This window comes from Lissotriton helveticus, chromosome 2_1, assembly GCF_964261635.1.
Source record: "Lissotriton helveticus chromosome 2_1, aLisHel1.1, whole genome shotgun sequence".
Lineage (NCBI taxonomy): Eukaryota > Metazoa > Chordata > Amphibia > Caudata > Salamandridae > Lissotriton > Lissotriton helveticus.
Window position 1 is genome coordinate 846696457 of NC_136059.1, and position 25017 is coordinate 846721473.

General features: G+C 41.3%; 1 protein-coding gene across 1 annotated transcript in view; it reads right to left on the bottom strand.

Moving 5' to 3' along the window:
• Positions 1-25017, bottom strand: part of CEP120 (centrosomal protein 120) — a 337501-nt gene that overhangs the window by 66060 nt on the left and 246424 nt on the right. The window contains exon 18 of the mRNA XM_078675575.1: positions 19371-19469. Coding sequence (XP_078531701.1) covers positions 19371-19469 — 99 coding nt within the window. The remainder of the gene's footprint in view (positions 1-19370; positions 19470-25017) is intronic.

Sequence of the window (25017 nt, forward strand, 5' to 3'; positions counted from 1 at the left end):
GTGGCCTTTGTGCTACCTCGTGTTCGAGGAGACCTGTCCAGAGAGAGTTACTAAGTACTAGGATGATGCTACAGCAACATCTTGATGATCTGATAAGTATAGACCTGGATTCAGATTGACGCGAGTTTAGGTTATTGCCTATGTAAGGGCAATAGGAGGGTCTGAGTTTCCGTGAATTCTGACCCTGGGTCATAATGGTCGTGGTTCTGTTACGAATTTGGTAACAGCGAACCGTAAACAGTGAGCTCAGCAAACATGAGTGTTTCCGTCATGTTACATTGATGGATTCACTGTGTATTTGACGGTTTCGTTCTGAAACCCTTGGGTTCCATTTTGTGCATGGCAGCCATTTTGTGGTTGCCCTCACATAGGCCCATGACTGTGGCTGAACAAGTCTCTGGGACACGTGCACCTTAGCTTGAGTTTGTGCTGACTCCTGTTTGACCTGAAGTGAACTCACCCTGCTGCCTGAAGCTGACCTTGCCAAACCTGTTCTTGCCCTTTAGCTGATCGAGATAGAGATCAAAGAGCAGGACATTGCTGAGTTTATGGTACATGCACACACCCTTCTATCTTGCTTCTCATCTGTTTCTGTTCCTTCTTTTATGGCCTATTTACGATTTGGGTTGAGGTCTTTTATTATGGGTTTGTGTCCAACTTGTTCAAAAGAAGAATGTTTATTATGGGTTTGTTTGATGATTAATTTTGGGCTGGACAAACTGAAAAATGGGCTTGTCATCATGCAATGCTTTTGTCATGGAAACATGTGAGTGGTCAAACTGTAAATAAGGAATGTTTGCCTGAAGCACAATTTTTTGTATAAAAAGGGATGGCTTGCTTTGTAAAGTTGAGCAGTCTCCTGAGAACATACACGGTGTTGTACTTCTAGGATCTCTGTTACTGGCTGCAGCCAATAAATTTGATCTTTGACGTCACCAAGAAGTATTCCGTGTCTCTGTATTCTAAGACAGGTGGACCCGGAGACTTTGGGCGTTTCCCCTGGCGTCGCTGGGTTCTAAAACCTGGTTCTTCAGTATGGTGGTCAGGATCCAAATAATAAGAACAGGTAACGTTTCTATGCTCATGCTTTTGAACAGTGGGAGTCAGGTTGGGACATATATACCCACCTAATCGTGAAATGCGAGGGGCTCACTATGTGTATAAAACAATGGGCTAGCATATGGATATCTAGGGTCCGAAATAATGAAAAAATAGGGTGGGCTCTTGGTGTTAGTCTTGAGTAAGGCTATGGGTGTTATTCCTTTTCTAGGAACCTGACTATGTATCAGCGAGGTTTCCAATGAGCGCTTGCTACATGTAAAATAAAAAATGCTTAGAGTTGGAAGAGCATCTGCAAGTTATTTGGATAAGCCTGTGACCTTTATCTTAGTGAAAATGAAGGACGATCATACTGTGCCAACACTTGACTTTATGAGGGAAATTAGAAGAATGTCAGTTATGATCTCTGAGTAAACATTAGGGGAGATGTATAATGCAATTATTACTGTGTCCTCCTTTATACCTAGAATAGAGAATAGAAACAAGTACTTAAAAATTGAGCAATTGAATTGAATCACAGATGGCCAACAATCCCTTCGTTGTGGCATAGGATTGCATCGAGTCTAGAGTTCATCCCAAGGTAATTATGGTTGTTACCCTATATGTAGAACTATCGGATGTGAGGCCCCAGCTATGGTAATAATATAGGGTGCTTATTCATCTCTTTGCATAGGTATGGATAACAGAGTACTTATTGGCAATATCACTATAGACTCTCAGTTGGTTTTTACTCTGCAGACCGTGTGTGCCCAGAAGAAATAGGAATTAGAACATACATAACTGTATTAACTCCTGAATATGTTAAACATGCGGAATGTATTTCGATTGAGGGTAGTATCGTTTGGACACCCCTATTAACATTCATAATACTTACGGTGGTGAGACCTAGTCATAGGCGCTGTATGGGGGCATTTGTTAAAATAGAAGAAACATTTTTCTTTTTTTTTTTAAACCTTAAACAGATAAGAAACACAGAAACACTGAATAAAACAGTCTTCAGGCTGTCTTCAGGGTAAAAGGTGTGATATTGTAGTATTGGATGATGTGTGTGTTTGCCTCACAGTTTTTATCTTTAGTGGGTGTTGTTGTGGACATAGGGATGCTGTTTTTCAAAAAAAGATGCTGTAGTCTGTTTACGTAAATGAACGGGCGAAAAATATTTATTGTACTTTCTATGTTTTTCAGATCTTGTTTGTGATTGGGATTTTTTATTAATATTTTCCTGAAGAAGGTGTTGGTCAAGAATTAGTGCCCACTGAAACGTGTCGATGCTTTTAAGAGGAATCTGTGTTAAATCTGTGGTGACAATTGTTTCGAATTACAGCATTTAAAAAAATGAACAACAGCGGTCACAATTGATCTGTCTACGATTCATTGGTTTTCCTTTGTAATAGGAACTAGTTTTCCTTATATGTTCCCAACTCTTTTATATAATTTTTTCTGTATAATATATTTTTTCTGTACATTTATGTGTTTTATGTATAGATATATGTGTGTTTTTAATGAAGATCACATCATTGGACAGACTGTGAATTATGTGGTGTATTTTAACTATGAATACATTTGTCTACTTTTCTAGATTTTTTTTTAGATTTCTGCTTTTTTTGCTGCATCCCTGGTGTCCATAGCCATTCCACGGTTGAGAGGCAATGTATGTATGAATGTTGTGTAAAGTGTGTATTTGTCCAAAGGGGTTCTTTTGTGACCTTGGTCTTTGTGGTACCCCTCCCTTTGGACGGTGCGTCCCTCTCTCTAATTTTGTGACATTATAAAATAATACCATAATGTTTATAAAAAAATGGTACACTGCATAAAGACAAGGAAGTCCAAGAAGAAGGAAGAATACATGTACTTGGTCCATGCTCCAGGAAGGAGCTAACACAAGAAAGGAAAGGCAGGCTTAAAGGAGGTAAGCAATCAAAGTTTTGCATTTGAGAGTGACAACAAAAACAACCATATGTACACTCGGGCGGGTTGTAAGCCCTTAGAATAGTAAACAATAAATTTCCCGGCACAGCGCATGTGTTTGGTAGGCGAGGCCTAATAATACACGCAGTATTTTTAAAAGTCTATGATGAGGCCAAGCATTTGAATCCCCTCCATACTCACAGACCCTTTAATCGCCCTCTGCTCTATCTGTGACCCTCCAACCATTCTGGTGCAGGTTTCCTACATTTTTCTTATAGTTATATTTTTAAAGAGGAGGTTGACTAGGTGAGCTTTGTGGAGGAAGGAGAACAAGTCGAGCCGTGGATGCACCATTCCCCTTGTCTACTTGCTGGGAAACACATTCCATAGTCACAAAATGTGAGGAGGAAATGGAAACTGCTAGACCAACTTTCAAACAAAAGACTGATCAGAACTTTTTAATGAAAGGCTGTCGCTTTATGGAATGATGCATACAATGAGTTATGCTTACAAAATATTCAAACACCAATGCTCCTCATTGGCATCTTTAATCATAAAAATATGAAAATCAGCAACAACTGCCGTGCGCATTTAATTTAAATATTGAATGTAAAAAGGATATTATGACTATCATCCAAAATTACACATTTTGTAATCCTTTATACTGCAGGTATCATACACAAAAATAACAGTTGACACCATAAGTAAAAACAAACTCTACACTAGGTCCCCCTCTAAAAATCAAATAAATATGGTACGGGGGTCATTTATTAAAAAGAAAAGAAAAATGTGCACCATATTGCTTTTTTTCCTGTGATCCAGAGGGATTCATTTGGGCCCCAGAGGAGCTAGGGAGGGAGGGTAGCCCTACCCTGCCCCTTTATATTGTTTTTTTAAAACTTTGTCAGCACAGGGAACTAAGTACCCCAATCCTGTAATTACCACAGCAATATTTCTTTTCATGGTATGGCCAGCCGATCATAGCACTTGCACTGAAAAAAGACCCCCTCAGACAATCAGAAGATTTATATTTTTTAATTTACGCCTATCAGTCTAGATATACAAAGTTTTTAAACCTTAATTTCTCAAAAACTACTGAAAAGATATCAAGTCACAAAAAACATGCTTTTTTGACCATGACCTAGCTTTCTGACAAATTTGGTTTAATCTGTTCAGCGGTTGTTGTGGTATTGTTGTTCAATTTTCCATTGGAAATGATTTCATGTTTTGGGACCCATCCTTTTTATCTTGCCCGCACTTGACAAATCACTAAAACACTTTCCAGGAAGGCGCTAAGGTGGATAGCCTTTTTTTCGTGAAGATTTGTCAAACAGTGCAAAGGTTATTAGCAAAACATTAATTTACTATGGCAACTAGATATATATATATATATATATATATATATATATATATATAAAAAACAGAATATGCTGTCTCCGCACTTCCTTGCCGGAGAACAGAGACAACACGGATCCCAAGATTCAGGCACAAGTAAGTTTTATTTCAGAGCTTGCATATATATATATATTCAGCAAACAAAGTTCCAACTTGCAAGCGCTCTCAGAAATTGACACGCCACGCCAGGATTCACAGTCCAAGGGTGTTTAACCTGGCGTGGCGTGGCGTGTCAATTTCTGAAAGCGCTTGCAAGTTGGAACTTTGTTTGCTGAATTGAATTACTGGCGTGCTCGGCTGGAGTGCGCGCCACCTCCCACAGGGCCACTTGTAGCGGGACCGAGCAAGTTTTGGAAAAGAATATATATATATATATATATATATATATATATATATATATATATATATATATATATATATATTGAGAGAGAGAGAGATATACATACACATATATATATATATATATATATATATATATATATATATATATATATACATACGTTACAACGACGTTCATTATAGTTCGGCTCAGATTTCACTCGAGTGGTTTTGTGGGTGTGTAAGTTGGTATGTGAGTGGTTGTATGATGTGTGATTGGTTGTATGGATGTGTGAGTGGTTGTATGGATGTGTGAGTGGTTGTGTGGGTGTGTGAGTGGTTGTGTGGGTGTGTGAGTGGTTGTGTGGGTGATGTCATCCGTGATGTTACTGACCATGTCATGAGTGAAGTAATATGGGAAGTCATAAGCAGTGCATTGCACGGGGAAGTAAGTTCTAGTTAGCTCAAGTTATAGCTATGCTCAGATTTCACTGGTACAAAACAATGAAATTCAGTAGTTATAGTTAGCTCACGTAGCTACAACTGCTGAATTTCACTGGTATTGTACGAGTGAAATCTGAGCCTCCCGATAACTTCCCTGTAACCTTTAGTTTTTTCTGTGAATTTCTAAGGTTTTTTAATTCTATTTCCTAACTATGATGTCCCTATATCCTTTGATTTTTTTCAGTGAATTTATACGTTTTTTAATGCTATTTCCTAACTAAAACTTCCCCATAACCTTTGATTTTTTAAGTGAATTTCTTCATGTTTAATGTTATTTCCCAATCATAAAGGCCCGGTGACCTCTGTTTTTCTTTTGTGAATTTCTAAGGTTTTTTAAAAATTGTATTTCCTAACTGCAATCTGTTACCTTTGAGAGTGAGTATCTGAATAGGTCCTGAACGGGTGCGTGAGTGGCTGTATGGGTCCGTGAGTGGCTGTATGGGTCCGTAACTGGCTGTATGGGTCTGTGAGTAGCTTTATGGATCTGTGAGTGGCTGTATGGGTCTGTGAGTAGCTGTATGGGTCAGTGATTAGGTGTGTGATTGGCTGTATGGGTCTGTGAATGGGTGGGTGAGTGGCTGTATGGATCTGTAAGTGACTGTATAGGTGTGTAAGTGGGTATATGAGTCATTTTCTGGATGTGTGAGTAAGAGTGGGTGTGTGTTTCTGGGAGTGGGAGTAGCTGTATGGGTGTGAGAGTGGCTGTATGAGTCTGTGAGTGAACATGAGAGTGGCTGAATGAGTGTGAGTGAGTATCTGAGTATGGGTGTGTCAGTAGCTGTGCGAGTGACTGGGCCAGAATGGAAACTCACCTGACCCTTTATCCAACAAGAGTCCACAGTTTTGCACAAAATGTCTACCCCACTGGAGTACTTTCTACTGGTTAATTAGTAAGTGCTTCCCCATTGGGTAATAACTAGTGCATATTCTACACTACAGCTGAGTAATGGACTATGAGGAAATATCTCCACTGAGTCTGTGTGCATGTAATTTCAGCAGTCTGATTGTTCCTCAAGCGTCTTGATCCACAAATCTGTGATAACATGAATCCTCGTAAAGAGAACAGGATGAGATTAAGTCCTTCTTTGTTTGCTGGAGATTTCCTCAAAATTCCTCTGCATCAAGAACGTTACAACCGAAATCAGCGGCAAATGTGCTCGTAGGCCTTTGGTAAGTAGTCCATCAACGTGGGAAAAGGCAGCAAGACCTTTGCATACTGCTAATGAAAACGAGGTGGGTCAAACCAGCGGACCTTGCAGATGTTTTACGCCATTTGCATACTCAGGCTAATTAAAAGGAGAACCATGAACTCTGCTTTTAATACGAGAAAGAACCACTCGTCACAATCACTACAGATTAGATTGCGCACCAACAGGTCAATGATGCATTCACCTCCATTAAGGATTTCATATGGTTTTTCAACATGGAATATGAGAGGAAACACATTTGCTTCACTTTCGCCAAGCCCAAGAAGTTAGGATCATTTGCACTTTACAGAAGTGCAGCTTCAATTTGGGCACCTGCTGTGTTTAGATTTGTAAGTGCTTCCCGTTGCGGTTTATTTTCTGTGAAATGAGCATCAGGGCCAGAACGGAACCTCATTTTGTCAAAGACTCCAAAGTTTTGCCAAAAATGTCTACCCAACTGATGTATTTTCTACTGGTTAATTAGTACATGCTATCTCGTTGAGTAAATGTCTAGTGTATATTCTACACTACAGCTGTGTAAACGACCATTAGGTATTGTCTCCAGTGGCCTTGTGTGCACGTAATTTCGGCAATGTGATTGTTCCTGCAGCATCTTCATCCACAAATCTGTGATAACATGACTCCTTGTCAAAGAAGACAAGGCTACAAAGAGGAGAATCTCCACCAAACAAGGGTAATTCCTCAGAAAATATGAAGTAAGTGCTTCTTTGTTGGATAGAGATGTCCTCGTATTACTCTGCATCAAGAACGTGTCACCAAAATCCGTGGAAACGCGATCAGAGACCTTTTGGTAAACTTTCCATTAATGGCAAGAAGACCTTTCCATACTACTAAGGAAAACAGGGGCGGTGCCAAGAGAGCCAAGCCTGCATATAATTTTGGGCATTTGCATACTCAGGGTAATTAAAAGGGAGAACCACCCAGATTACACAAGGGGAGGGGCCTGTGTGTCCCCCCCTCCCCGGGCTAATTTCGGCCCCGGAGACCCCATCCTTGTACCCAGCCGCTTGATCCTAAGTGCCCTAGAGCCCATACAGGGCGCCCAGTCTGCAGTGTTGAAGACCACGGGAGGACCCTCAATGCCCCCATGATCCATGCAGGCTCCTCCTCATCCAGCAGGAGCCGGCATTGCTCCCACACGCAGGGAGCAGCCACAAATGCTGCTCCCTGCATGTGGGAGCAATCCCTTCCTCTGTTTTAAGGTGGTATTCCCTGGGGTCAAAAAGAGTGTGGAGTACTTGGGGGTCATCCTTGTGAACGTGAAGAATGAGGTTTGTCGGTGTATATATATATATATATATATATATATATATATATATATATATATATATATATATATATATATATATATATATATATATATATATATATATATATATATATATATATATATATATATATATATATATATATATATATATATATATATATATATATATATATATATATATATATATATATATATATATATATATATATATATATATATATATATATATATATATATATATATATATATATATATATATATATATATATATATATATATATATATATATATATATATATATATATATATATATATATATATATATATATATATATATATATATATATATATATATATATATATATATATATATATATATATATATATATTTTTTTCCAGAGCCAAGGCCAAGGAATCCCGGTATATTATAGAACTTCAAAGTATGAGTCCGGCTGGACTCAACAATGATGAGGAACTTTGGACACACCTTGAATAAAGAGTGGCAGTATGATGACATATATAACAGACAGCTACATTGTTGGGTAATTGGTTTAATATGTGTAATAGAACTGTAAGAATACTGAAAATTAATGTCATGCTTGTGAGGACACATTTATTCCATGAATATCGCGCATTCCTTATTTTCCACATGGGAACTGTATTTGGTAGGAATATCCTATAGCAGCAACTCTTGCTAGACATGTCTAAATGAGATGCAGCCCATACAGGGCACAATTATGCTAACGCAGTAGGTTTAGTAACATGGGAATTAGATCTAATGTTTACTTAATAGGTGGATATTATACGATCTCCCTTTTCACCTACTGTGATCAAGATTCGAGACAGGCGAAGTTTAATGCAGACATTGTAATCGTTCTGCTTACAAAAATATAATTGTCTCATGATATATCTTGTTTTTAATCAAAATATTTTGGTTTATTCATTTTGTTACACTTTGTAGCACTTGCACTTTATAAAATGAAATTGTTAATGCATTTTTTAACCTCCTACAAGATGGCTCCCATACAAGATGTTATTGTTGGTTTTGGGTTTAGAGTCCATCTTCTGTTTTCATGGCTATGATAACGTTTTTGGAGGGTTCAAAATGGTTGATTCACTAAATGATAATCGACATTGAGAAAGCCGCGAGGCGAAACGCGTCTGTCGAAGGGGATTCGGGGGAGAGGACCTATGCACCAAATAAAGCATTTTTAGCTTTACAACGAGCTCCGTGTGTGCTTTTCAATTGCAGCAAACTTTGAACTGTTTTTGCTTTGTGAAGGAAATATATATATATATATATATATATATATATCTCTCTCTCTCTCTCTCTCAGGCTCAGGCTCAGATTTCCCTTGTCTTCAGTAAGGAAGTTATAGTTAGGATTGTTTTCCATAGGAAATCCGCAACATTCTATTGGGAATAACTTTGGCGCCGGTGGACGAATTTTGGCGAATTTCTCAAAGAAGATGGCCCGCTCCGCTCCTTCCCTGAAAATTTGGGGGGGATTCGTGAAGTGGGGGCCGAGATAAAAGGGGGGTCCCAAAACGTCTTTTCCCCATGTTAATTTCCATAGGGCGGTTGGACTCACGTTTAGCCCGAATGGCTGAATGGATTTCCACCAAACTTGGCAAAATTGTAGGGACTGGTAGCCCAATGTGCCTTTGCTATGTCTCAAGATATGTGCTCCAGCGGATTTTGAGTAATTTAGGTTAAAAAAAATATATATATCTATGAGCGCGCCCCGGTACGCGCACCGGGGAGCGCACCCGGCGCGTAACGCGAGTTCGCGAGCGGAAAGTTGATTGGCTCTCGGGTGTTTGTCAACATTCTAAACAGTCCGGAGCGGCCGCCATCTTGTGTGTCGGTAGGATCGAGACACAAGAGGTGGCAAAAACAAAGGGGGAAATGACTAAAAGGGGGCAGGGTAGACCCCCCTGACCCCATAGGTTTGATGTGGGGGCCATAAAAGTGCTTCGCGGGTCCAATTTTTTTTTTTTTTTACGATTTTTGCGGGGGGGAGCGCCCGGTACTCGCACCGGGGAGCGTACCAGGGAGCGTACCATGGAGAAAAAAGAATGACAGAGTTTCCCAAAAATGTAGCATTTTTATGAATTAGAGGTAGTTCTAAAAAGAACTGTTTTTTTTAAAATTCTTTTTGTTTTATTTTTTTGTGAACATTTTTTACTTTTTTGGCTTTTCTGAACAGTTTTATATTTTTTTTGTATTTTTTATGGGGAGAAACAAAAAACGGGGAATTGTAAATGGCTCAACTGGAGCAAAAAAAAACAGGAAAAAATTAATGTTTCTTCGGGCACTTGTGGTGATCCCAAGCACGGGTGATAAGTGTAATGCTTTGCTTACCATAGCATATTGTCCCTCCACAAAATATGCAAACCATTTTAAAATTGGAAAACTTGGATTGAATGCTTGGGATCATCTCCCTTGCCTCTGGACCCGATGGGGTGGGTTGCTTACTTTGGGAGGTGCTGGCAGAAGATTGGGCAGGGTTTCTGGCCAGTTCCCTGACCTCTGCCCTAGCATAGTTATTAGGGTGCCGGCGTTGCATGTGCCGAATCATGGTGTTGTTGCCAAAAGAGTATTTTTTGTTAGGGTTCCCCCTTGAAAGTTGAAAGCCACAGATTAAACAAGTCGCCTTTGGCGCATTAACTTTCTTCTTGTCCTTTGGGATGGGAAAAAACTGCCAGATAAAGTGCTCCTTTGGCTTATATGGGGTAGTATCTTCTGGTAGGAACCTCCCCTCCTCCTCCTCCTCCTCCTCCTCCTCCTCCTCCTCCTCCTCCTCCTCCTCCTCCTCCCCTTCTTCTTGTTCTCCACCACTGTGGTGTTGTGGTGGTCCTTGTGGTGGTGGTGGTGGTGGTGCAGATGCTCCTGCAGCTGCTGCTACTGTAGCCATTTTTCAGACAAATAGGTACAGAGAGGTCTTTCAACAGGTCTTCCTCACTCAAAATACAAAGTGAGAATGAGGAAAATAGGTGGGGGCTTTCATCATTTGGAAAACAAAACTGTCCTGAACCAATGAAAAGTGTTACTTTCAGGTCACATGACTCGGGCCTTCATCATTTGGAAACCAAAACTGATCTGAACCAATGATAAGTGTTATTTTCAGGTCACATGACCCGACGCGCTACGCTACGCGCCCTGGGACGCGTAGTGTAAGCGCGTCAGGACGTTGCGCGATCGTATACGTTTGGGCGCTTCCGGGTGCGTTTACGCCGTGCGTCATAAGACGCATCACGCGGCTACGCGATACGTCACGATGATGTTTTCGTTCGCGGCAATAGCGCTAACGGGACGCTCATCTGTACGCGCCCCGGGCAAAAATTTTTTTTTTTAAAAATAAACATTAAAAAAATAGTATTACATAATTATACAATATAAAATTCATTATAAAAAATATTACATTTCATACCTATAGAGATTTGCTATTAAAAAACCTATGAAAATCACTGAAAAAAACCATAGGTTTCACACCAGTTATAGTTAGGAATTAGCATTTAAAAAACCTATTAAATTCACTGAAAAAACCATAGGTTTCACACCAGTTATAGTTAGCTGGAAATGTTACTTGCATAAAACCATTGAAATTCCCACGTTATAGTTAGTTGGACTCACTATAACTTGCGCGTGCAATGCACTGCTGATGATGTCACATATTACATCACTCATGACATGGTCAGTGACATCACTCATGACATCACTGATGACACCATCCTTGTGACAGAGTGACAGACCTCCTTTCACTGTAATGTAACCCTTGAAACACATATTCAATAATAGAAACTAAACTTTTCAAAAAAATGGAATACCCATACCAGTTACAACAACCAATTCAATAATTCCACCATCTATATACACATCCACTCATTCACCAACAGTTCTATATAGTCACTCATACATATACTCACTCATCATATGTAGTGATACACCTATACATCCTGTTACACACCGACAGTCATCTAAAAGATACTCTGACACATACTCACACATGCAAATAAACTATTAATCATCCATTTATTTGCATATACAGCTATACACGCACTACCACTTTACTTCTAAAGAAACGTACACATGCTTACTCTCAAACAATCACTTATAGAAACACATACTAATTTAAACAGGAACTCTTACAATCTCTTACTCTCACATATACTCACTTATATACATCAATATTCACATATACTAGATTAAAACATATGTAGTTACTGATAAAGACACTAGTGAGACAGTCATTCACTCACTAACACACACATATACATACTCATCCACCCATACAGTCCTGCACATATGCTGTCACATACAAAGAGAGAGTCAGTCATTCATGCATCTATGTGCTAGGTAATACCCCCAGCAAACCATACAAACACTCATACTGATACTAAGAAAAACATCTAATAACCCATATACATACACATGTAGCTACTCACCAACCCATGCAGCCACTTATACACAAAGTGAAACACTAATACATATATTTAAATATTTAAACATTACTCACTAATATATGTATTCACTAAGATACACTTAATAAGCCAGTTAACCAATCAATTTTTTTAAAACAAAATCCATGTAAACACTTATTTAAACATTTATTCTCCCATCAACTTTTGCATATACATATATAACACATATTTATTTTTCAGAAACACACACATTCACTGGATGGTGTCATCAGTGATGTCATGAGTGATGTCACTGACCATGTCATGAGTGATGTAATATGTGACGTCATCAGCAGTGCATTGCACGGGCAAGTTATAGTGAGTCCAACTAACTATAACGTGGGGATTTCAATGGTTTTATTCGAGTAAAATTTCCAGCTAACTATTACTGGTGTGAAACCTATGGTTTATTCAGCGAATATATATATATATATATATATATATATATATACATACATATATATACATACATATATATTCGTATTCACCGACAAACCTCATTCCTCACGTTCACAAGGATTACTGACACTCTGGAGTCTTGAATATTCATTTTATTGAAGTGCTGCCATGACACGTTTCAGCTACCCTGCAGCCTTGATCAAAAAGGTTCAGACCAGAGGGATAGTTCAAAGCATAATCTTCTGTGATCATTTTCAGAGTACGCTGTTCCTGATTATCGTGAAAGGTGTGTTGTGACACGCTCCTCATTCCTCCTAGGGATCAAAGCTCCTTGTTTGAGGGTTCATCTGCTCCCTGGAGGCTGTCCTGCTATTTTCTTGGTGGTGTCTGAGGAAGCTTCAGATTAGATGGCTGACTTTCAGTTTGTCCTAGAGGAAACACCAGAAAACTGCTTGCCCTTCAATAACTATGATCATTTAAATCCTTGAAAGCTTGACAAAGACGAAGGGTACCTCTCTGCTCATGGAAAGAAGCTGTACTTAATCACCTGGCAATCACCCCCTCAGCATTTCAGGACTTTCACATTCACTGGCATGAACAAGATTTTGCTGTCAAACAGTATAAAGTATAAAACCTTAGTCTTTCTATCTGAGTACCAGGACAATGTTCTAAGTCTGCACATATAGACTGGGAGGCTCATTTCTAATTTAATGGAGCAGGAGTACATATCATATTCGACGTGCTCCCACGCAGCTAACCTTGTGGTTCACCCGTTCTATTTAAAAGTCAGGGGAAATGCTGTATTTACACTGGCAGAGCCTTCGCTGGCTGAATTGGCAAGCATAAACCTTTGGACCTAACATCCACACTGCCATAGGCATCTCAATTCAAAGTGTCAATCATCCCTTCCTATGAAAATGGGGGTGCATTTTGTTTTTCCTACTCATGACCACCATGCAAGACATGGCAGATTCTGGTACGGCATACATAAAATGGGCCCTTTGCAGATGGGTCAAACTTCTTGTACTACAGGTAGATTTTCGTTTTGTTTTTAAGAAACAAACGCCCACTTTGCAGTGCATGAACTACCATGGCACCGGCTCAGCAAAGTTTAGTGCTTTCAACAGATCGGCCGAACCTGTTGCTCTGCTGACAGCATAGATACACGACCATCCACCACTGCCAGTCCAAGATGAGAGCTGAGGGATCCACTGAAGTGGAAGGAAGCACACCAAAATCCATTTTGTGATAACAACAACTATGGCTATAGTATCCATCAAATCTTTATTAACTTAAAATTGCTGTAGATATGGAGATTCCTCAAAAAAGGATAAAACAAGTTTGTGAGAATCAGTCTCCAACAGGAAACAACTTCTATGTGCATTACTTAAAGCCTACATTTAACATCATACACAGAAGAGGGATTCTATGTTTTTGTATTAAAACTGCTGAAGCATTTGAAAAATCTGAACAACAAAAATCCTCTAAAGAAAGGTAAGAAAATAAAAAACAGGGGGTAGCACCCAATAATGGTGGAGCGCCAGAAGAAACCCTCCCCGCGGCGGTGATAGGTGAAAAAAGCCAGTAACTGGGATGGTTAATGATGCATGGGTAGAAAACAGAATCTGCACATACGGGGATGCTCATTCTTGGCTTCCACATAAATTTGAAAATAACAGCATATTTCTGAAGAAGCATTTTCGGTTCCTGTCTGCAGGTCAGTCAATCCCAACAAGTAGGGTAAACAATGAAATAGTCATAACCCATTTAAGATGACCACGGGGCAAGCAGGATCTACTGGGAGAAGCTGTGGGGGAGGGATGGGCTGAGGCCTTTTACTCCTGAGGTCCTGGGCCCAACCAACTCTGGACTCTGAGTCGCTGGGCCTTGTACTACCACTTCAGCACGTGACTTCGTGGTAGCATGGGTCGAGCAGTCCAAGGCTTCTCGGGTGAGAGGTAGGTGCAAAATGTACATAGACTCACAACTGAAAAAAATACCCTCAGCAGCCCCAGTAAAGGAATAGGCAGCCAGGTACTTGTTTTTATGAAAAAGTAATATTCATATATGAACACAAAGTGAAATATCGCACACAACAAATAATACAGTCTTCGTAAGGCTGGCACTTTAGTGTTGTCTGATTAAGTCCTGTAGTCCCACTACCACATCTAAGGACTAGTGTGGTAATTATCCATACATGTGAAGCAACATTCATGTAAGACCCCACTAGCAAGAGGCAAGTCTTAGAAGGTACACTATGGCTTCTTAAAAGTCAAAGTGTCCCAGTCTTATATGCTTTCGCTGGAGCTTGGGATGCAGGCGTGCGTGTGTCAACAGCTTGACAATCAGCAGAAGTCTGGATGCTGCGAGCGAGGCAGCAGGCATCCATAACTCTTCTCTGATCATGTGAGAAGTCTTCCTGAATCCAGTGGCAGTTCTTGGGTGCTTTTGGATTCGGGTGGTTTCATAGGTCGCAACCCGCTAAGCTTTATGGTCCCACGCTGCTTCAGGGCAATGGGCCTCTCTCTTCACCATGGCCCTCACCGGGCATACAGGGGTCGCAAACAGCGCACACAGGGCAAAGGCTCCTCCAGGTCAAAACACTGCCCTGGGCAACAGTCCTCTTCTTCTCACAGAGATTCACCAGTGCAATGGCTCTTAATCTTCAATGTGGCATGCACCTGGCAGGGGTCGTGTACAACAGCCTGATCAGTGACCTTACGTCCTCAATGAGGACTTAAATCTCACACTGTACTTCAGGGATTTAGACAACAGGATTCCCCCTGGACCTTGCTCCCTCCAGGCACTCTCCTCTTCTTCACAGGGTTTGCAGATCTCGGCAGGCAGATGTTGGTGTTCCAGGTTCTAGGGCAAGTAGTCTTGATTCTCCTGGGTGCTGCCCTCTCACCCAGCAGGGAGACAAGCAGACCTTAGTCCCCAGTCCTGGTCACAACAGGCAGAACCTTTGCTGTGCTTCTAAATGCTGATGTACAGCTCCAGTTTGACAATTTTAGATGGCTTAAGCTCCCATTTTTATAATTCATTTCCAGACACAGATGTGATCTAGTGTTTTAGGCCCATTTATTCAAAGCATTTCGGCCTTCACAACGGCCCGAATCGCAAAATCAGGCCATTTGGCGACAGCAAAAATGCTTTTGGTGTACAAACATCTAAACTGCGATTCTCCAGAATCGCAGTTTGCATGCAGAAATCGTTATTTGGAAGGGGCGTGTTTAGGGCATCCCTTCCAAAAGGATTTCTAGTGTTAAGTATCAATGTTTAGCGACCAAAATGCAGTTGGTGAACCTTGATATTTTACCACCAACTCAAAGTTGGTGATAATGCATTCGCAAATGAAAAGGGGTCCCCTTCCCCTTTGTGAATGCTGTATTTTTAAGAGCAAACAGTAGTCCCATGGACCAATGCCTGCTCTTAAAAAATGGAAACAATTTTTCTTTTTTTTTTTTGTTGAAACACATCCCGTTTTCCTTTAAGGAAAGAAAACAGGTTGCATTTCAACAAAGAAAAACCCTTTATTCAAATGCAACCATAAACATGGTGGTCAGCTGACCTCAGCAGGCCACCATCCCTGTGTTAGCATGCATTCCTAATTGGTCTCAAACTGCGACCTACCTCATTAATATTCATGAGGTAGTTCTCTTTGTGAATCACTAGTAATCGCAATTATAAAACAAAAGGTTTCATACATAAGGGATTGCGAGTTCCAAATAGCGATTCGGATTAAATCGCCCTTTAGAAATCGCTATTTCTATTCTTTGTACATCTGACCCTTAGTCTTTAAAGTTTGTGTTGTGGGGCTTGCACCCTTTCATGTGCTCATTTCTCTGTCCAGGACGCAGTCTGCCACAACAGGAACAACTCCAAAACACAGGCCATGGGAGTGAGTAGAGGTTCACGCCTGGATGTCAGCTTCACTGGGATATGCCTATCAAAATATTAGCATGGACCCCGTTTTATTCTTTAGGAGTCCCTAAGCAGTCTAATCTGCTTTTGAGATCTGCTCAGGCCTCATAGACCTTTTCAGAATCAAAGAACCCTTTTAAAGTGCACAAAAGAGTTTTGCTCTCTCCTCTTGTAGTGTCCCACCCAGCTTTTAGGAATGCAGACAATCCACAAATCTGCCTGGGACAGCTTCTCCACCTCCACATGCCTTTCTAAGGCCTTAGCTTCCAATATGAAACCCAACGGCCTCCATATAATGTACCACCCAGAAACACACATAATTACAGCACACACATGCAACCACATGCACGCTGCTTAATTCTATATGGTAACATGAAGTAGGCCAATAGTAAGGTTGGTACACAACAGCAGAACTTTACATGAGTGGGCCAGCAGGCCTCACTGTAGTGATACAGGTAAAAAGGAATGTCCACTCTACTGATCACTTTAACAAAAATGGTATTCTGCTACCACCGAGCTAGTGCTACCTAACTCTGGGTATGGGCAGTAACCCTTCATCACTACCAGGATAACACTTGGTAGTTTGCGTCCCATCTCGAACATGTACAGAAAGTGGAAGTGTATTAAATGGATGCTGCAGGCTTGCAATACACTTTCTGTGTACGTACCAGGTGACATTTTACAAGACCATGCTCAACTGGTCTTGGATACATGCCTTCCTCGTGTGCCAACCTATTATGAATCCGCCCAGTGATACCAGGTCAGGTACCCACGCTTGTCTATAAGGAAAACATTTACTAGAAACACAAGATATGACAGTCCCAGACTAACACGTTTTCACAAAAACAAACACGTAACAGAAATAGGTCAACACTTAATTGTTCTTATTAAAATCGTTTATGTAAAGTGTTTACGTACACACAACTCACACAGAACTGTAATAGTAATGCCCTAGTTTATCAGGTGGCATTCAACTGAAAGCAGTACATGAAATATCAAGATGATTTGCAGCCTCTGCTTTTAGAGAAAGACAGAAAGAAGATGAGAGAAACAATACTGAACAATACTGCAGCTGTGTAGCCATTTAACATAAAGGGTTAGGGGTGATTTTAAACTGTTAGATAAAACAGAACTATTAGTTCCAATGAAACTTGAACTATTACACTGTTAAAAAATAAACACACTAAGTACTTCAACAACAGCAATTTGTTACATTTCAGCATAATGATCTGATACAAATCTAATCACATGTGCAGGCAGATTTCTCTGGGGATGAAACATTACTGACAGGATTCCTGGAAAAAATGATTGAACATTCCACGTTTTTACATTTAAAAAGCGAAAGCACACATTGTAAAGAAAAAGGACAGTAAAAAGAAAACATTCTTCACCTGATGCCCTCAATCAATCTGGCAAAATCTGTTTTCCCCCATGGCTGCCTATAAATCTAGAGCACGGATGTAAACACGCATACACTAGACTAAACAATGGCTATAAGCAGCCCCAGCTCACTTTCTCTCATGCACGTCCCGTGCAAGTCTGTGGGAAAATCGCACCAATGGCATGGAGGAACTCAAATGAGGTTTTCTGAAAACAACCCAGAGCTAACAAGTATGTAGAAGGGCCTGGAAGCTTTCAAGACAGAGTTTTTAACTAATACTTGGCACGAAGAAAAGATTTATGTGCCATCTTTGGCTAAAATACTCAAATTAATTACACAAAGGGGCAAAGCACCAATCGGGACAGGAAAGTTCAGATCTTCTCTGCTAAAACGCGTATCAGTTTAACTCCTAATTCGACCAGTTTCCTCTAAGTACATGCCTCTCTCTCCCAAAATAACGTTAATTTGACGACTACACAAAACGCCGAAAATCTCTAAAAGTGGATGATAAAATGTGGTTAAACAGTCCGTAATATTCTGGGCGCTACGTCTAAAACAGTATACAACTGAATGTTAAAAGTAGTGATTAAAAGCTGTAACAGATACACGTGAGCTGCCTTTATCCTCTGAATCATGCAGAGGGATGGAAGAGTCAAAAGAAACAAAATGCAAAGAGCAGTTATATGTATGGGACTAGAGCAGGAAGGCAATGGACAGATTAGATGAGCTAATAGACCCCTCTTCTGTTAAGTGGAAGGCTCCTTTGCCTTTTAAAGAATGGTTTCTTAGCCTTCGCGCACATGGTAACCTATGCACTGTATGGTAAAGTGGAAGGCATTAGCAATCTAAGGACATGGAAACTATTATTCAGGAAAAGTTGACTTTGATCCTTCAAACTGAAAAAAAGAGTGCTTTACACACACAAAAAAATAAGTTTCTGAGATTACATTCTTGCAATAATTCACAAAATTGAGTATGCGAGGTCACCTTTGAGTAATGGAAATCTTTGTTTAAACATTTCTTTGGCAATGGGCACAGGACATTAGATCTCATTTCCAAGACTCGCCAGCTGGGTTTTGTCATTAACATTTATTAACAATCTAAGATAGGGCTTTCAACGTCTAATCCGCACTACGCAAATGTTTTGTATGGCCCTCCAGAGGGCTTTGGTGTGACAAATTACTGGCAGAGATCACATCCCCGTGGCTATTCACCAGAGGGGCTGCAGGATTACCATGGTACTAATCCAATTTAAACAATACACAGAACAAACAGTCGTCGGAACCAAAAGCCGCAGACTACAAAAAAAATATATATAAGGCGTTGATTAAAACAGGAGAAAACTATGTTCAGAAATATAACTGTTCAAGAGAGTAGTGTTTTCAAAGAAATGAACAACCTGTTTTCGTCCCTGAAAATAATATGGTTAGATGACTTGCTATAAAAGCAATGATCCGTTTACTTTTTCAATTAGCATCTTAGTCAAATGCATATTTGGATTGAATACATTTAAGATATCCGAAAAAGCGTTTTCGCCATACCTGTTTTAATCTGGCAAGTTCTTTCAGAGCTCGTCCCCACTGTTGCTTGTAGTGCAACTTCGACTTTGTAGCCGACTCCAACTTCCTTTCAAGCTCAACCTAAAATGATTAAAACATTTCAGCTGATAAACTACATCAGTGGTAATATAATCATTGAAAGATGATATATACAGAGAGGCTGCTTAAAGGAAAGCGTTGAGGCAGCGGATCGTACAGCATCATCTAAAGCCGTTTTGTAAGTTAGTGTAAATATTATGGCAGATGAACATTTTCTTGTTTAAAATATAGCCTTATTTTTTATTGCTTAACAACCTGGCCAAAAGCACGAGATTTGTCTTGCACGCTAGACAGCCCGCTATAAACACATTTTCAGTTTCAAAGTGTTGAAACCCATATGCTAGAAAAATACACTTTAGTATAAGAAGCCTGTTTATGTCATCGTTATTATTCAAACGAAGTCAGCAGTTGAAAGTCAATAACTAGAAGGAAGGGCTTACTCATACCAAGTAAATGTTTGTTACATTTACAAGTGGCTTAAGTATATGCAAAAGTTAACAGTTTTCACATATTTTAATACTAGATTCATGGGAACAAAGACCAGCCTCGACTTCTATCATGTGTTATTTTAAGTGCAGACTTACTTTCCATTATTATAGATATGCAATGGATGCTTGTACCTTCTACAGAGAAACTAGTAAAATGTAAAATCGGGACAAATGAGCTTTAATACTAACACTACATATTGTCAATATTTAAAAAAAAGTACACTGGTCATTTACTACATATACTTACTGGCATGGGATCTGCACCTCATAGGTTCTTAGGGGATGGCTCAATGACAATCACTATCTAAGGAAGTCCTGTTAGGGTCCTTGTGTCCACGACCCTTGTGTGAATAGCATGGATGCAATTCTGGGCATTCTGGGTGCGACTTTAAAAAACACGTTCTCTGACAATCTACAACAGATATTCTTGGAGAGTACAGTCGCTCAGTGACGATTATCCTAATCATTTTAGTTCTAAACATGCACCATTAACTACACATATCACACTACTACACGGCAGGTACAGCAACTGTTTCAAAGATACAACCATTTAGGACATGAAATCCACGTTTCTCCAGAGCTCTAGTTTTTTTTATGTTCCTTTTATGCCCTGGCTCCAGTTTCAATAAACTCGATGATCAGGTCTTCACATTAAGTCTGGACCCAGGGCTGGATGGGAATTGAAGGCATGGAGAAAGAACAAGCAAGGCGATGGATCGCTTATGTCCTGTAAGAGTGTCAAGGGGATGAGACAAGGCAAGGCCTTTCACATTATTTTAAGGTGCTTTATTCAGATATTTTGGCAATGCTATCTTTAACATTCTTCCAACATGTTAGGCCTTTCCAGGGCTCAAGGACCTTCTGTAAAATGTGATTCGTAAAAGTCCACAGCATGGTAATTACAACGTATTGACTAAGATTCAACACTTCAAGGCAGACGCACCCAAAGAAAGATGTTTGTTATAAACAGAAATCAGAGAACACTCGAAAAGTTCTCAATAAAGGACAAGTAAATTACCGAGGCTTCAGTGGGGCAAATATGAGGTTTTGGTACTAGGAGATACAAACTGCATCACCACACCTATAGAGTACAGGCTTTCCCAGAGTGCAGTCCAAACCTAGTGCTCAGAGTAAAGAACTCCGGCATGGAGTTTGACCCAGACCTCTGCTTCTCTCAGATAGTCAGGCAGGTCAAGGCTGTAGACCAAGACAGACATTTTTAACTGAATATACTCAAGAAGGTAGTCCAGTTACTACAGAAAATCCAATGGCTGGAATGTATGATGGGGTTGAAACTATCCTGTTCCTTCTACACAGGCTTATTCAAAAGGATCTACAGAAGCAACAATCAACTAACAGCTAAACTGTGTGCTGCTATCAGAACATTAGAAAATATTGCAACATATCTTCCACAATAAAATGGGTACAATGGCTCTTGGAGCAGAAAAGTAAATGTAAAATTTAATGAATCATCTACAAGTAAGGCACTGAGAAAGGGTACCTTAAAACATCTACCACTAATCCCACTTTCACTCAAGCACATGCAATCAGTTAAGATAGAATAAGGTAGAAAAAGACCACAGTCTAAGCAATTAAAGACAACATACAGAGTTCTTTGAATCTCCTACCAGATATTCTTCCCCAAGTCTGTCGAATTTTTGGAAATCCTGAATAAAACTGTTTTCAAGGAAGCTGTTATTCCCTGATTGACTACACCAAAGCACTCCTTCACCAGAGAGACCACAACCCAGAATTAATAGGACAATCCTTCAGTTGATCTTCTTTAGTCATGATAGGTCATGATGAAATTTCATATTGGTTTATGGTCCTATCGACTGAAACTCAAGCTTAGTCTTCGCACAGTTTATCTACAACAAAAGTAGGAATGTATAGCCTATTCAGAATATGTACAACTCAACAAAACAAAATAATGCAGCATGATCTGAATAAAAGAATCAATAAATAAAGTTGGTAGTTGATGAGAAATGTCATTTCATCTGCGGTCAGCAGTCCAGGAAGGAAAAAACTCCAAAAGATGAGCTCTCTCTACATTGATGATGGACTTAAGTTAACTTGTGAGAGCTGATTTTGTGGGGATATGAAGGAATACAACTTTAATTTCAATGAGACTTAAACATCAATAACTCAATTGTTTTATTATGCTATCTTGTGTGCTGAGTAAAAGTCTATTTCTTCCTATTAAAAAGACATTATGGGCGTGGCCAAGAGAGCAGGCGGTTAAGACGTGCTTCACTGTCACTCCGTCCATGCCATCCATCGGGTCCAAAACCATGCCTCTGCAATTGAACAACGAGGCCCGCGGTGCATGTCCCAAACACTGGAGAGAGAGGGACGGTGAGGTGGACCCCCCGAAGCCCAATAGCTACATGATCTGCGCCAATTGAGCAGAGCACAAATGTGGAGACACAGATGGGGAAAGGTATCTGCTGAGATGTTGAGGAGGTGATACACGGCCCGCCTACCCCGCAACGGGTGACTCCTCTGGTGATACTGCCCATCTGCACCGTGGCCCAGACGTGGGCGAGCATCTCCAGACACCCGGCACGCTGATGAGGCCCCCGTGCACTCTGCATCGGACGGTGGGATGGGCACTGCAATGAGGCCTCATACCTGCTCTCGACTGCGCAGCTTACTCACTCCTGACCGCCCTGTATGGTGCTGCCAACTTTCTCCTTAACCCAGATGGGGGCAATTCTTTCAGGCGGCAGGTATCTTGTCGAGGCCTCCGCACCCTCCACAGTGAACCGCAAGTAGCAAAACGGCAGCTGCCGTGCTATAAGCGGTACATTGATAAGGCCCGCTAAATGCTCCTAGCCCCCCATTTCACTACCCGCTGCAAGCAGCCTGCGCTAGACACAAGCCACATAGGGGTCCTCCGTTAGCGAGCGACCCAAGGCTAAGCAATGCCTCGAGCCAGTAACTGCTGTTGCCGCATAGGCCTGTTCAGCTGAGGACGCTATAATGAGCAAAGCATAGGGCCAGGGCCATTAGTTGAATAATCCTCATGGGCCTACTGCGGGCACACCTTCACCCAGACCAGTAATTATCACCCTGGCATTCTACTCCAGTAAGTGCCCAGATACAATATTAAGGCTGCCTGACTGCTCCCACTGTGCGGGTTTGCTCCCTTATTGACCATGGTTGGCATTTCCTACGACTGGCCATGCAGTAAGGGATTAGGAGGGTATCGTCATGAGAAATTGAGGTCAACGCCTGGCGCCTCTATGTAATTTGACTCCCCCACTGAACTGGGTGCTTATGCCAGAGCCCAGCTGTAACTGGATAGCGTTGGTTTCTACAAGTGGGGCGCTCTAGCCCACGCTGGCTGGCTGGTCCAAGGAGGGTGCTACCACGTACTGACTGCAATCTGACTGAGCATTTGATTTGCTACATATGGCTCATATTGAGTGACATTTGCTGCCTTTTGAATCACACCGGCCACTTGGGGGCAATGTACCACTGGAATCTGCGGGATATGGGGCACCTACGTGAACCACCTCTTTCTTCCTATCCTTGAAACACTGCCGGACCGACCAATAAAACTTAATAGGGTGCATCGAGTAGGCCTATCGCACAAGTTACTACTTGTATAACAATATATCTGTAAGAGACATTAGTTAGTGATAGATTCCTTACCTTAGAATATTCCCCAGGCGACAGACTGGATCCCAAACGTTTTCTGCTTAGCAGTACCCCTGCGCGCCAGTAGGTGTGGTCGTCCGGCTCTGGGTCCGTCACTGGCAGCGTAAGCGCCGGGATGACGTCACGGAGGCTACTTAGGCGCCACCCATGCGCAGTGACATCATTTCTGTACACGACTTTCTGCGCCGAAACGCAGAGCCATGCAAGATACTGACCATTGGTGCCTAAAACTAGGGCCCTAAAAAGGGATGACCTTAACCCTAGTAATCAGTTCGCAGAATGGGGAGGAAGTAGTAACTTGTGCATCTGAAAGAGACACGTTAGTGATAGATTCCTTACCTTAGAATAGATACCCCAGCAATACCAACCCTGGTGGCGGGTCTGAGAAAAAGATTACACCAAAAAGTCACAGAGCAAAGAACGGCCAAAGAAGCTGTCTCTCCGGACCAGACTGTCAAGGCAGTAGTGCTTGGTAAACGTGAGCAGCGAGGCCCACGTAGCTGCCTGACAAATGTCCTGCAAGGGAACGCCACGTTCCAAGGCAGTAATGGCTGCCGCTGCCCTGGTCGAATGGGCACGCAGCCCCACAGGAGGCTCCTTCTTAGCCAAGGAGTAACATGCTTTGATGCACAAAACGACCTACCGGGAGATGGTCCGTTTGTGCACAGCCCGACCTTTTTTGGGGCCCACGTAGCCAACAAAAAGCTGATCATCCACCCGGAACTGCTCTGTACGCTGAAGATAGAATGCTAGAGCAAGTTTTGGGTCCAGACGGTGGAGCCTCTCCTCTTCCCTGGAAGGATGCGTAGGCGGAGAGAAGGTGGGCAAAGTGGTGGTCTGCCCGATGTGGAAGGGCGTAACAACCTTTGGCAAGAAAGAAGAACGGGTCCTTAAAACCACCTTGTCCGGATGAACAGAAAGGAAAGGAGGTTTGGAAGAAAGGGCCTGGAGCTCACTCACTCTTCTGGCAGAGGTGATAGCAACCAGGAAGGCCGTCTTTAGAGAGAGAAGACGTAAGGGAAAGTTATGAAGGGGCTCAAAAGGAGCACACATCAGAAAAGTAAAGACAAGATTCAATTCCCACTGAGGTATTATGAAGGGCACGGGTGGAAACGTATGCGTAATGCCCTTAAGAAAATGGTTAACAACCGGGGACTTAAAAAGAGAAGGTTGATCTGGAAGCCGTAGAAAGGCGGAGATGGCCAAAAGATAACCTTTGATTGTGCCAAGAGCAGAGCCCTGCTGGGCCAAAGAGAGAAGGAACAGAAGAACCTCAGAAAGAGGAGCTTAAAGGGGATCCACAGTCTTCGCTGCGCACCATGCCACAAATCTGTTCTACCTGCAGGCATATACCGTCTTAGTGGAGGGAGGCCTGGCTGCCAGAATGACATCACAGACTTCGGGAGGAAGATCGAAAGGTGTCAACTGCTGCTGCTCAA